We start from the raw sequence: 13,323 nt of genomic DNA on the forward strand, positions 1-13,323 counted from the left end.
ACAGAATTTTTGCTCTAGGCATATAGAATTAAAACTGCTCTAGCTTTTGAGGGAAAATAGAATCGCCTTGGAAAATAGAATCGCATATTTACAAAATAAAATAAAATGAATCCTGGTCTGGGATTTAATAAACACTTTAAAGCAGAAGCAGTTATCTGAGAAAGAAGTTGATTTATTGAAGCTACTCAAGACTGAGTAAAATGAACAGAATTTAAGACATTTGTGTGGGCATGTAAAAAAGGCAGCGCGAGTTTTGAAATGGTCACACATTTTTCTCTTCCAGATCTGTTGGCTCGGTGTTGTGATATCACTGAACAAGGGGCTTGCATCCAGTCCTAAGAAAGAGTAATATCTGCAACTGTAAAAAATGATCGATACGTTGACAACGGTGAATGGGTGGGTTGTTTGTTTTTTAAATCACCTTGTTTTAAGAATAACTGCAAAACTGAAAGTATTTTGACTTGATGCCCTGTAAACAGCTTAGCGTCTCAGAGTCAGGTTTTGTATACGTTATAAAGGTTTTAGGAAGAAGTGAAAATCTGAAGAGAATGGCAGGTTTATGCTGCAGATCGTGAACCTGCAAGTTTGAAATATTCTGCTTTATCAAAAGAAATATAGGCTCCAAAGTCACCTTTTGGAAGAGCAGAGTGAAATTTAGATGCTATACCTTGGAACCTTATACGCTGGTAAAAGCGTGGTGGGGAAACATTGAGAGAAATAAATGCACCTTATCGTTTATATTTGTAAAAACGTACCGGTACATAAATTCCTCTGGACCCGATCCTAAACGCCTTACTCAGACAAAACATCTACTCAATATACAGAGTCAGGCCCTCTAGAGTTTAAGTGAAGATGTTGCTTCAGGAAAGTGTTGTTTCCCTGCTTTTGTTTAAAAATCAAATACCTCATATAACCGGACACAATAGTAATATTTTTCTAAACTGCAGAATAACTGATTATTTTGCTCAACTCTCAGCGTTTATGTTTGCTTAAATTCAGCCATAAAAGAAATAACAATAGTTATCCACTGTTTAGATATGGAAATGATCATAGCTAAACAACGCGTTTCGATTTAAAACAGTTGTTTCTATATTGGGTCTAATCATTTACTTTAGACCCCTAGCTAGACTCATATTAATCGCTTTCTTCCTGGAAAATAGTGTCTTTCCCATAATAATGTTAACATGTCATCCCTGATAATGGCTTGTGTTGCTTGCTGCTTAAAAAGTTAATACACCCTATATTGGCCTGAGATTAACCTATCTCGGATATATATGGAAATTACGACTTCCTGAATTCTCCAGAGAGGTCCTACAAAAGGAAAAGAGCTCTCGTGAAAAAAAAATACACACCAGGAATAGCAACTTTATATTTTCCAAATAAACCATCGCTTATTTTATTTGTATTACTCTTGAACCTTCTGGAGGAAGTGATATTTTACATAGTTTTTTTTTTTTTAAATGTTCCTGGAAATGAACAAAAGAACCCAAGTTATCTTTTTTCGTACCGTCAGTTTTATTATTTAATCTCTGATGAGATCAGATGATCTGTACCCTTTAGTCGAGGCAACAAACGTCTTTAAATTGGTTTTAATTGATTTATCTTTTTTTTTTTAACAGAAAGTGCATTACATTTAACTGGTCTTGCAAAGGGCTCTTCTCTTTACAAACCGAATTATTTTAATATAAATTAATTAATAAATGTTAAGATGCTAATATATCATCATTATTAGCTTTAAAAAGAAAACAATTTACATTCTATAGTATTCTTTATAATACAAAAGAAAACACACTTTAAATTCAATTACAGCATCTAAATGATTTTTTATATTTTCGACTGAAAGTGGTTGTAACAATTCCCACCAGCTACTTTTAACACGCATTTTATTGGAAATGGGTTAAATTAAAGGAAACTATTTAAATTTGCCCCACCCCCACCGTCCAAAAATAGTATTTAAAAAAATACTAATAAATAGCATTCAGGGCGGGTGCAATTTCAGAATGGGAGGGGGTGTTCCAGCAAAGACTTCGTCATACTTGGCAAAACATCAGTAGACTGTTTGTTTCAAATCTCGTAATAGATGCCCTTAATGGAGGGCCTCAGTTCAAATTAGAAGGGAATCAAGATCTGCAGGAGAAAGTTCAGAATAAGCAGCGAAGGTGGGGGAAGAGACCACAAACTAATCCCAGCATTTATATTCCACAATTCACTATTCAAAAGAACAGATCTTTTTAAAAAGCCAGACAAGGGGGTGGAGGTGGTGGTGGGTAGGACCCAACCCAACCCTTTCTATTAAAAACAAAAGTATTTTACATTTTAAATATTCACAGTAAAGTAACTTCTATAGTCAGTGTGACTCACGATTTATTTACAAAGAGCCTTCAACAGGTTGCTTTAGTCGGCCCAGCAGGAGCTGTGTGGGTGGAAGTAGGTCCCTCCTTTCCCCCTCAGCTGCCCTGGAGTCTGCAAAAGAAGAGGGAGCACTCAGACAGCCCCCCTGCGACCCTACAACAACAGCACCAGCGGCCAAGGGCCAGGCCAGAGGAGCAGGGGGGCTGTTGGGTTTGGATGTTTGTTTACTCGCCGTCTTTTTCTGCCTCTTTCCTCTCCGACAGCTGATAAAGTCTAGAAAAATAGATATGTACAACATCTCAGAAAATAGCAAGTGTCCTCCGAGTCCGCCTGGGCCCCGGCCCCCTCCTCTGAAACCCCTTTAAGAGGAACTCTCGTTCTCAGATGTGTGCAGGAGCAAGCTGCTGCTGCTCGACTTGTGTTTCTTCAGCAGCTGGGTGATTTTCTCGTCGTCCGAGTTAGGGTCCAGAGGCTTGTTGTAGTCATCGTCCTCCTCCTCGTTCTCCGAGGCCCCCTTCAGCCTCTCGGTCTCCGAGTCCTGCTTCTTCTTAGCCGTGGCCATCTCGGCCGCGTGCTTCTTCCGCCACTTGGTGCGCCGGTTCTGGAACCAAACCTGCAGGGGCCCAGCCGCAGCGAACAGAGAGAGAGAGAAGGGGGGAATTACTGACCCGGGGCAGGTCAAAGTCAGCAACCACAGCTGTACTCTGCTTGTGACCCTCAGCGTCACCGGGAGCCTTAGCACCACCCAGGAGCTGCTGGTAGCACCAGACAGCCGGCAGGATTCCTACCAGAGCTCTTGTTATTTCTGCCACCACAAAATTTTTAGCCTCCGTAGCACAGCTGTTACGCCCATGGAGGTACCAGTCTCCCCATCACAGAGTTGTGGTGACTAGTCCTACCATCCACTTATTCGTATTCATACCATGCTGATCACCACTAGCGAACAGTGATTAATATTTGTACCATCGTCAACGTTATTACTACTACCGTGTTATTACCACTGCAGAGGTATTACTAGTCAGTACATAGTATTGTTTTCTTATTTCCATACACCTACTAGTGTTCATCCCATGTGTATAATTACTAACATAGTTATTTATATTCATTCCATAATTATCGTAATAGAATTATCATCAAACATACTATGTGAGTACTACTGTTGTCGCCTTAGTGTTGGTATCTTAGTTATTAATACTATGAAGTTATTGCTACTCTGGAGGGATTAATATCCACACCATAGTTATTACTATTAATCTTACCACAGTGTTATTAGTATCCCTGATATAATAGTTATTACTATGCTATATAATTATTATTGTTATTATACCATAAGGTATTCATAAATAATTATTTTATTACCACAGACACTTAAGTATTCATATAATAGTTATTAATCTAAAATTATAATTATCACCATACAGCTATTGCTACTGGTATTTGTGCTATACTTTTATTATTATTACTACAGATTAATATTCATACCATATCTGTAATTATTAATACTAAGTTACCAGTATGCATATCATACTATTATTGGCTACCATGGTATGCTTAGTATTCATATTGTGGTTATTATCATTATTATTATCATTCTAAGTTATTATAATTATTACTGTAGTGTTGTTATCACCACAGAATTCTTGCTTTTGCTACTGCAGAGTTATTATTGGTAGTTAAAGAATTTTTCAGGGTCCAGGCATATTTCAGTTGCTTTTTGTTCTGATGAAGGAGCATTTTGTGCGGTTTTGGTTCACTTGCTTTTTATTTATTTTATTTTATTTTTATTTTATTTTATGGAGTTTCAAAACGAGCCTTGGAGACTTTTAAACCAACCTTTTCATACTAATGTAGGGCAGGAATAATTTTACTCCTCTTAATTTTCTGTTAAGATCTACATTTCTTCTTTTCCTCCTCTCTTTCCCCTACTATGTTTTTGCCTGTTCAGTTTGTTTAATCAAAACTCAACTAACATGGATCAAACTTGATGGGACACCATCTCCCATGAAAACATATGCGTCTTTATTTAGATGTTGTCTGTAGTCCTAAATGTAATTCAAGTGAAAAGCATGTGTTTCTAATGTTCTAAATTCAAATAGTCAAATAGTAAGAGGTAAAGCTAACTGGTCTCAGAAACTTGCTCTGTGCTGCGTCATCAGGTTAAAAATGCAATTTTTTTATTGCTATGGCTTTAAAAGATGAAATCACATTTATACAATACATTAAAAATAGATTAAAAATTTGTTGTAAAAGAAAGGAACAATTTACAGGTTGTTTGGGTTTTTTCCTCTCTAAAATCCAAGTCACGAATCCTATTATGCAAAACATAATTTCAGTGTCGCAGAACGATTCCTATGCATGGAATGAAAGTGTTCATTTGAAAGGAAACAAATCTAACTACACTTCCAGTACACTCAGTGACTACACAGTACTTTAATCCTGCTCATATGTGACAATAAACATTTTACATTGAATAGTTCTCTAATGTCCCCTCTTCTGTTACATATTTTATCTTAGAAAGGGCAGAGTAAGAGGAGGGGGTTGTTATTTTCATTGTACGGGCTGTAACAATTTATTCACAGCCATTTAGACATATTTACAGTGACAAATGAGGGGCTCCAGATAACTCTGGGAGAATGAGAATCCATAAAGAGGCCCCTTAACACAGAAACTGTTACATTTGTTAAAAAGCAGCATAGAGAATTTATCTTTAAATACAATTCCCTGAACAAGAAACACGCAGTAGCCTGCATTAGCATTTTAACTTATCAAAACCGTATCTGTGTGAAATATTTCAGTGTTTAGCTAAAATAAACAGATTCGGGGAGAGAATGTGTAAACCATCCGATCCACTTTATGCTTGCTAAGCTCAATTCCTTTCCCATTCAAGGCAAGATCTCTAAAGTTTGAACCATTGTAAGCACACTGGATCCCAAACATGCACAAATTTGTGTTTTTGCCCTTAGCCAGAAGAACGATATCACATTTTAACTATTTGTCGTAATCATTTCAACATCTAATGACCAAACATTGCATGGCTACAGGGTCAGAAAATGTATTGTCCAAGTATTAGCCTTCTAACACAGACTACACTTGTTTGTATTTAAGTATTCAACAATATTACTCCTTACCTCTCCCAATTTTATGGCACAGTAAACATAATATTTTGGGGTAATTTTATAAGCATTCCTAATTTTAAATTATTTTAAAATAAATTACGGTTTTAAAAATTATGCCATATTCTCATAAATAACACTATTAATTATAAACTGCAAATAATTGCCAACCTAAGTGCCTTTTTTAATATACTAAAAGGAGCCATCTATGCAACGGATTTAGTTAGCAATAATATTTTGCAATGGCTTTGTTCTGGCAGTAATGGTGTATGTGCAGAGAGCATACGTATCCATTTAAGATTAACCTGATTTCAAAGGCATGCGCCTGATTCCTTTTGTTCATCAATATCTTATATCAGGGCTCCTTTGTATATGTATTTTTCACACTCCGCCCAGTCTCAGCAATGTGTGGGCTTGAGTCTCTTATCTAATGTTTGACATGATCATCTCACCTTGACTTGACTCTCTGTCATCCCCAGTGAATAGGCTAGCCTGGCTCTCTCTGGTCCTGCTAAATATTTGGTCTGCTCAAAAGTCTTTTCCAGGGCGAAAATCTGCTGGCCAGAAAAAGTGGGTCTTGTATGTTTTCTCTTTCCGTCTTTATCCAGCAAAATTGAACCTTGATCTGGAAAAGAATGAATGCATAGACAGATATGTTAATCTGTTCATTTGGAAAAATGCTTAGCTATGAAATTTGCTGTCAAGGGAAAGGTTTTTTGGTTTTTTTTCTATACATGGAGGAACGAATTCCCTATTAGAATGTCGCCAGTTTCAAAGCGATGCATATCTTTTCCTGACGCCCCTTTCTTTAGAGGGTCTAAATTCTGAGCAGGCAAAAATTACTCTCCCACAAAAACGGTAGTCGATAAAAGTAGGTTACTATAAAGGGTTCTTCTTGGGGAAAGTTTGTGTATGACCCAAACTCAAAAAAGGGGAAGGGGGAGGAGGAGTTGAATCAGAGATATTTCAACTTAAAAGTCCTTTTAGGAAAAATAAAATGAGAAAACTGTTTTTGTAAAAACTTCCCATTATTCGTAAGCAATAACTTGACATTTTCAATGCTTTCATAGACACATACACACACCCCAGCTGTGAGTGTCTAAATTGCCAACAAGCCAAATAATGCATGTCATATATTTTCATCATTTAACGTGCTTTCAGGTGTTCAGACAGTAACTGTTTGTTATTGTAAGGATTCTAGTATGCACAATGATCGAAACGGTTTTAGTAAAGCCAACCCTTTCAAATCTAAGCTTGGAACATCACTGTGCTCAGTGTTACAAAAGTAATCAGTAATAAGAAAACCGTTACAGGAACTTGGAAGTGTCGCAGCATCAAAATAAAGAGAGAGAGAAAAGATGAGGCATAAACGTCCCGAGTTTATAAAAGCCTCTCTCTGAAAGGGCAGGGGAAGAAGGGTTTGGCCTTTAAAACTTTTATCCCCGAGAAATCTGGGACACTACAGCTTTTCTTTGCCCTATTAGACACATCTCCTAACTAACCCTTCTAAATTTTTACAGAAGGTGCCTGCAATTAAAGCTGGGAGCAAATGCTAACTGGTATACACCAGAGGGCATTCAGGCAGCATGAAGTAGAAGTAAATAGAAAGTCAGAGATGAAGCAGGAGCAGGAGAAAAAGTAAAGGCAGCAAAAGCAGCACCGTGTTAACTGTACCAAGCACTGAACCAAAATGCAGCTAAGAGGATGGTGTGGTGAGTAAAACAAAAACACCTTGAATCGATTCACCACTGATCATACTACTTCCTACACAAAATCACGGGGGGCAGCATTTCCCCTTCTCACTCCCCCAAATAACAGTGCGATAGGGCGTCGGGGGGGGGGGGTAAAAGGATGCACTGAAGTACAGCAAGCCCTAAATAAGTTCGTTGCCTCTCCCGCTAACCAGCGCCCTGTGGCGTGCATTGCAAGCAACCAAAGTCTGAGCAACAGGACTGAGCGGGAGGCAAGGAATAGGGGGGGGGGGAGGGTGACCCAGGCCGCGCTGGAGCTGCCCCCAGGGCAGGATTCCGGGGGCTGGGATGTCACCCGAACAAGTGGGGGCAATTGCCTATGTTAGGAAAGCAGCCCACCCCCCTCCAGCCACAGCCGGGGCGGCGGTACTCACGGGGGGTGCAGGCGAGGCGCGCGTCTCTCCAGGGCGGACTCTGCATCACCCCGGGCCAGAAGATCGGGGTCCTGCCGGGCAGCTCGGCCAGGGGCTTGGGGTAGCGGCCCACGGCCACGGCGGCGGCGCTGGGGCTGAAGTAGAGCCCGGGGGGCGGCGGCGGGGGGCTGAGGCTGCTGAAGCGGGGCAGGCCGGCCAGGAGGCCGGCGGGGGACGAGGAGGAGCCGGAGGGCGACGCGGAGGCCAGGGCGGCCCCGGCCAGGGGCACGGAGGGCCGGCTCAGGATGTCGTTGATGCCGTGCGGGGTGGCGGCCGAGAGCTGCTGCGGGGGGCTGGCCAGGGCCGGCGGCTTGAGGCCGGCCGGGTTGGGGGAGCCCAGCGGCGGGGACGGGGAGGCCGAGGCGGAGGAGGAGGCGGAGGAGGAGGCCGGCCCGGCGGGCAGCGGGTACGCCGGGTACAGCGGGGTCTTCATCTCGGCCATGCTGTGCAGGGCGGCCAGGGGCGGGCTGCCGAGCAGGAAGGCGCTCTGCCGGGGGCTGCCGTCCATCTGCCCCACCGCCAGCATCGCCGCGCCGCCGGGGGAGGGCAGCGGGGCGCCCGCGGGGGGAGTCCGGGAAGGGGCCGCGGGGGGGGGGTGCGAGGGGAGAAGGGGGGCGGGCTGCTCAGCGGGGGGCTTGTCCCGCTGGGAGGGTGCCGGGGGACAGGGGCGATGTCCCAGCAGAGGGTGCGGGGGCTCCGAAGGCGAGGGCAGGTGCCCTGCGCGGGGGGAAGGACCCGGTGGCGGTACAGAGGGAAGGGGGAGCCGCAGAAGGCGGGGGGGGGCAGTAGGATCTCGAGTGCGGGCGGGGGGGTCTGTAAATGCGAAGGCGAGGACCGCAAAGAAGCAGCAGCAGCAACTCTTCCAAGTTGCTGTGTGTGTCTCTCTCTCTCTCTCTCTCCAAAGAAATGTTCTCCCGTGGTGCAGGGGGGTTTCACAGTCTCTGTCAGCCCCAAAGTCCTGTCTCAGCCTCCCACATACACACACACACACACGGGAGGGAGGGGGAAACAGAGTCCTCCTAGTCCCACAAAATACTTAAAAAAATAAAAAAAAATAAAAAAAACACCAAGCGCCAGCTGGTAGAGAATGAAACCAAGCCACAGATCCCCACTCGGTGCCTGTTTGGTTACGGGAGAGCGGTCAGTTCTCTGGAGCCGCCCCAGCAGCTCCCTGTCCCTTCCTCTCAAGCTGGTGTCCGGAGGATTGTGCCTTCCTCAGCATAAAACATCAAGTCCGAAGGGGTCTTCTGCTCCTCCACTCCGATCCCTGATCTGGATGCTGCATGCAGGAGAGATCCCCTCCTTTCTCCCGAGACATCAATGCCTTCCCATTGCTTCTCTCCCCCTCCCTCCGGTCCCTGACATCTGGTTGTCAAATACAAGTCGGGGGGCTTCAAGGAGAGTCTGGCTCTGGGTTTGCTGCTGCTTCTCTCTTCTCTGTCCCAAGCATCACTTCTGTGACTGTGTCTGGTTTGCGTTCGCGTCTGGATCCTCCTTTATCTCCTTCTCACCTTCCTCTCATCCCCTCCCCTCCCCTCCCCGGACTCCTTTGGCTTGGTTACTTTGGTGTCCTCCTCCCCTCCCAGCTAAAGTCTCTCTCTCTCTCTGTGGCTGGCTCTGACAGTTCACATGAAGCTCTCAAAGGTAATAAAACATTTTCATCACTCTCTGCCTCCTTTAGCTAAGGGGCAAGCCAAGAACTTGGAGAGGCGTCAGTCAGCAGCAGCAATCAGAGGAGGGGCCGAGGCTCACGCCTCCCTACAGGACCCGGCCCATTGTGATGCCCGGAGAACCAGCGCCGAACCCAACCCCCCCGCCCCCCAGTCTGACTGGCTGGAGCGGAGAGGGCTGGCCGAGCCTGCTCATCTGCATAGTGACCGCGGCCTCCGCGGTTATAGGGGCTGGGGAGGGGGCTGGGAGAAAAAACTGCTTGATGATCTGCTGGGGGTGATGGGAGCTGGCAAACAAAACGAAAGGAGTCAATTTGTGCTCAACAAATAGGGGGCTGGGGGAAGCTAAAAGAAAAGGGGGGAACCCAGAAGCAGCCATTTCATTTTGAATATTCCTCTTTCTTTTTCTTTTTCTTTGACAGACTGTCTGGTGAATAAGTAAAACAGACCCAATGGCAAGCAGCAGCAGGCACATCACAGGGTATAGATCCTTCTGAAAGGATTAATTAAGTGCCATATGGGGTCCCCCAGAATCCTGCAAATTAATTTGTTGCTCATTAAACAAACCTATAGATGCCCGAAGCTTCCTCTGAATGAACTCTGCAAAGCCGGAGCCACCCCCCTCACTCCTCATTCAATCGCTTTCATTCAGTGTCACCCTTCCGTTCCTTCTTCCATTTTCACCCTCTCTTGTTTAAGCAGAGGGATCATAATCATCATCATGGATGCGTTTATCCCATATTAGCGGGATAGGAACTCAGCCTGTGTGTATGTGAGAGAGAAGTTTGGCTTCTCTTCCGGATCCCTTTGCTTATACTTTCTTTTCTGATTATTTGTTTATACTTTGGTAAGCAAAATAACACAAGAATCAGATTCTTAAAAAAGCAGCAACAATGCAATATACACAACAAAAACATTTTTTTATCTGCGCCAAGCGGGGGGGGGGGGGTTTAGGAATAAATGAACGTGTGGGTAAGTGAGATGTGTTGTTGGCAATGATCTTGTCCCTTTTTTATTAGAGTTTCTCTTACCTGTGGCTGCTTTCTGTTGAGTCTAAATATGCATTATTATAATTATTTTAGTTAACAATTATCGAATGCACACCAAGGGATTGTTATTTCGGGTCTGCAGAGAAATCGTTATGTCGATACAAAGCAAATCATTGTGAAAACAAACAAAGTGCATATCTAATTGTGAGCCCAAAAGCGGGGTTGTTCTAAAGAATCTGTAGAGGTTAGACCTGGTTTTCCCTGCACCTCCTAAATAACAAAGTGCAGTTTTCTTGGGGGAAACACCGTCAACTTCAGAAGCATCTGGAGAGGGTTTATGAAGCATGCTTTGCCAGAACACTTTTGTTTGTTTGTTTCTGTACCTTTGTGTCGTGTTCTGTACATCAGCACGATTCTATTTTTCTCTAGCTCTCTTCGCATTCTATAACACCTGCTCAGTTTTTCAGATGGTCCATTTTATTTGGTCTCTTCAGGAGTGGCGGTCCAAAGATTTCTCTCCCCAGACTTGCACTCCAGTTATAGTAAGGAGGAAAAACAACAACGCTCTCCAGAACAGATAACTGTACCAGTTACAAGCACGTGTGTGTGTTGGAGTGGGAGGGGGGGTTGCTAAACATGCTCTACAGCCGAACAGTTTAATCAAGCAAAGAATCTGTTTGTTTCCCAGGCGGTGACTGTCCCCTCTGCCGATTGATAGATAATAAACATTTCAGTATTTCAGTTACCAGATCTGCGGGGCTGCATCTTTCTTAAACTTTCTGGTTCGAAGCTCATCAGACAATCTCTGAATCGTGTGAGCTTTCTTCTTCTTTCTTTTCTTTTTGCCAAACACCACTTTCCCCCCTCCGAACCTCAGCTCCTTGTGCCGGGGAGAGGAATTCAGCTGAGCGCCTTATTTTTAAACACCCTCCTCCCACCGCCACAAAAATAATAATAAACCCAGTGGAAACTTGACAGCGCCAGATCCCACATTGTTCTAATTTCACTGAACAACGTCAATATTTTGTTGTTCTTCTCAGTTATCTGGGGCCGAAGAAAGACATTCCCCATCTGCAAACGTTGCCTATGAGCAGAGTCCCATACAAAGACAAACAATAATACATGATCATCCTAAGCCATTTGAAAAAAAAATGCAGCTCCCGTAGTTAATATCTCAAGGATGGAAGAGGAGAAGGCGTGCTCGTTGCAGATCTTGGAGAAGGGGGGTGGGGTGGGGAAGAGAGTTGTTCCAGGGAGTGAGAATATATTCCCTTCTATTTCTGAATAGCCATTATTGTTCGCAATTAATCTGGTTTTATTTGCAAACTAGAGGAAAAAAGAGAAATCAAAATAATACTTGATCCTCAGGAAGATAACGGGTTATTTTATTGCCAGCGCTTGTGTGTCAACCAAACACCCATCTTTACCTAGTTTAATTAAAACAGCCACACTAACTTCAAGTGTGAAAAGATCAGATTTAAGACCTTGGTCTTGTCTGTGTATCACTAGAAGGGGATAGAGCACTTTTCAGACATCAGAAATTATCTTTCAAAGTCCTTAAGAACAGCAAATAAGGACATCTGACAAGAGTAAACATAGAAACAAAACCATGCTTGCCAGGTTTGTATTAAGGTTACATATGAATGACCCCCGCCCCCATACACACACTTCATTTAACTTGTAAAAGTTCAAAAGAAAATCCTAAGGAGTTTAGAATGTGGTCGGGCAACAATTTTTAAAGGGATCTTATATTTTAAAGTAACTGATCTGCATGTTAACTGAAAAAGAAATTAAAGAGGTTTTAGAATTTCAGAGACTGTCAAGCGACCGAAAGAATTAAAAGGTCTGGTTACTTGCAAATCTTCCTTGGAATCTAAAGGAGTTTCTTTGCGAACCATGTATTTTTTTAGAAATCCTAACTGAGGAAATCTGACTACCTACTCACCTCTTCATCCAGTGCTTTTGAATTTCATGAATCAAGGTTGACAAAGACATATCAGTCGGTCGTGGAGAGAAAGAAGCAACTTCATTCGTGACTTATACCTGAGCTTCCCTAAGAACTGGAAAAACAGAGTGCATCTTATGTTTACACCATACCAGACAACGTTTATTCGGAGCAGCTAAACGTATAAACTTTTTGCCATACCCAGAGTAGCTCCTATAGTTACAGCTGTAAGATTTTTCATTTTGGTATGAGAAATACCAAATGTTATTAAGGCTCCTAGGAATGAAATCAAGGTCTAGAAGTTCTTCTAGTGACAGACACGCCCCACTACCTCCTCCCCATGGTGATTGCTTTTACTCAAAGCATCTTTGTGGAACGTTTAATGTATTGCTGTTTGTAAACAGTTTTCATGAGCTGTTTCTGAAGACGATGGGGATATGGTAGAGCCGTTTATATCACAAATACTGTCACACGCTCACATACTGGCGTATTTCAACGAGGAGAAACCTGCAGGTTGCAAAGACACTGAAGGCATGACGGCTCCGTGACAGCCAAATATGGGTGTACACTTTTTGATTTTACTCACCTTTTTGATTCCAGCACTCTGAGACAGTGGCTGAGCAAAAGCGGGTCACTTATTTAATGATTGCAACTCAAAAGTAGGGAGAAAGTAGTCACCATATCTTCTAAACAGCATAAAAAATGGTCCTTAAACTTCTTACAGCCATACATTGTTAAGATGACTTTAATACAGCCTCTGGTAATATATATTAGAGAAACGTGGGAGCTGAAAGGGGGCAAGTGGACATCTTGGAACAAAAGGTGTGGTGTTTCGCCAAACAGGGAATACAGGAGCTCAAGAAGCTATGGAAATCAGGCATTGTAACCCAGAACAAGCGAAGCAAATTACCTGAACAGGAGGAGCTCTGTGTAGCTCGAAAGCTTGTCTCTCTCACAAACAGAAGCTGTCCCAATAAAAGATATTACCTCACCCACCTTGTCTCTCTATTAGAGAAAGTTTATTTTGAATTTCAGATCATCCCCTTGAAGTTGTCAGCTTGCTTAGGCATTCCCTACAGACATAGTAATA

The 13,323-nt window shown here is 43.1% G+C and overlaps 1 protein-coding gene across 2 annotated transcripts; it reads right to left on the minus strand.

The window, feature by feature from the left end:
• Positions 1-1,812: 1,812 nt before the first annotated feature.
• Positions 1,813-8,175, minus strand: NKX6-1 (NK6 homeobox 1). 2 transcript variants are annotated; one of them, XR_014711472.1, is made up of 4 exons: positions 7,591-8,175; positions 5,918-6,090; positions 2,581-2,965; positions 1,813-2,463 (listed from the first exon to the last, which is right to left on the minus strand). XR_014711472.1 is itself a non-coding variant. In XM_084627324.1 (3 exons), exons 1-3 carry the CDS (start codon positions 8,153-8,155, stop codon positions 2,714-2,716), a joined length of 990 nt encoding a protein of 329 aa, XP_084483450.1. In that variant the 5' UTR covers positions 8,156-8,175; the 3' UTR covers positions 1,813-2,713. The 2 variants fall into 2 exon arrangements, 1 of the variants encoding a protein (XP_084483450.1); XM_084627324.1 differs by having other exon boundaries at positions 1,813-2,965.
• Positions 8,176-13,323: the final 5,148 nt, after the last annotated feature.

This window comes from Lepidochelys olivacea (genome assembly GCF_965140295.1).
Source record: "Lepidochelys olivacea isolate rLepOli2 genome assembly, chromosome: 4".
Classification (NCBI taxonomy): Eukaryota; Metazoa; Chordata; order Testudines; family Cheloniidae; genus Lepidochelys; species Lepidochelys olivacea.

Bases quoted from the DNA above. Each gene is read 5' to 3' on its own strand.
- NKX6-1 (XM_084627324.1), bottom strand. From the start codon at position 8,155: ATGCTGGCGGTGGGGCAGATGGACGGCAGCCCCCGGCAGAGCGCCTTC. The intron at 6,091-7,590 runs GTGAGTACCGCC...ATTCTTTTCCAG, and splicing joins GCGCCTCGCCTGCACCCCCC to ATCAAGGTTCAATTTTGCTG. The intron at 2,966-5,917 runs GTGAGATGATCA...GGGCCCCTGCAG, and splicing joins TGACAGAGAGTCAAGTCAAG to GTTTGGTTCCAGAACCGGCG.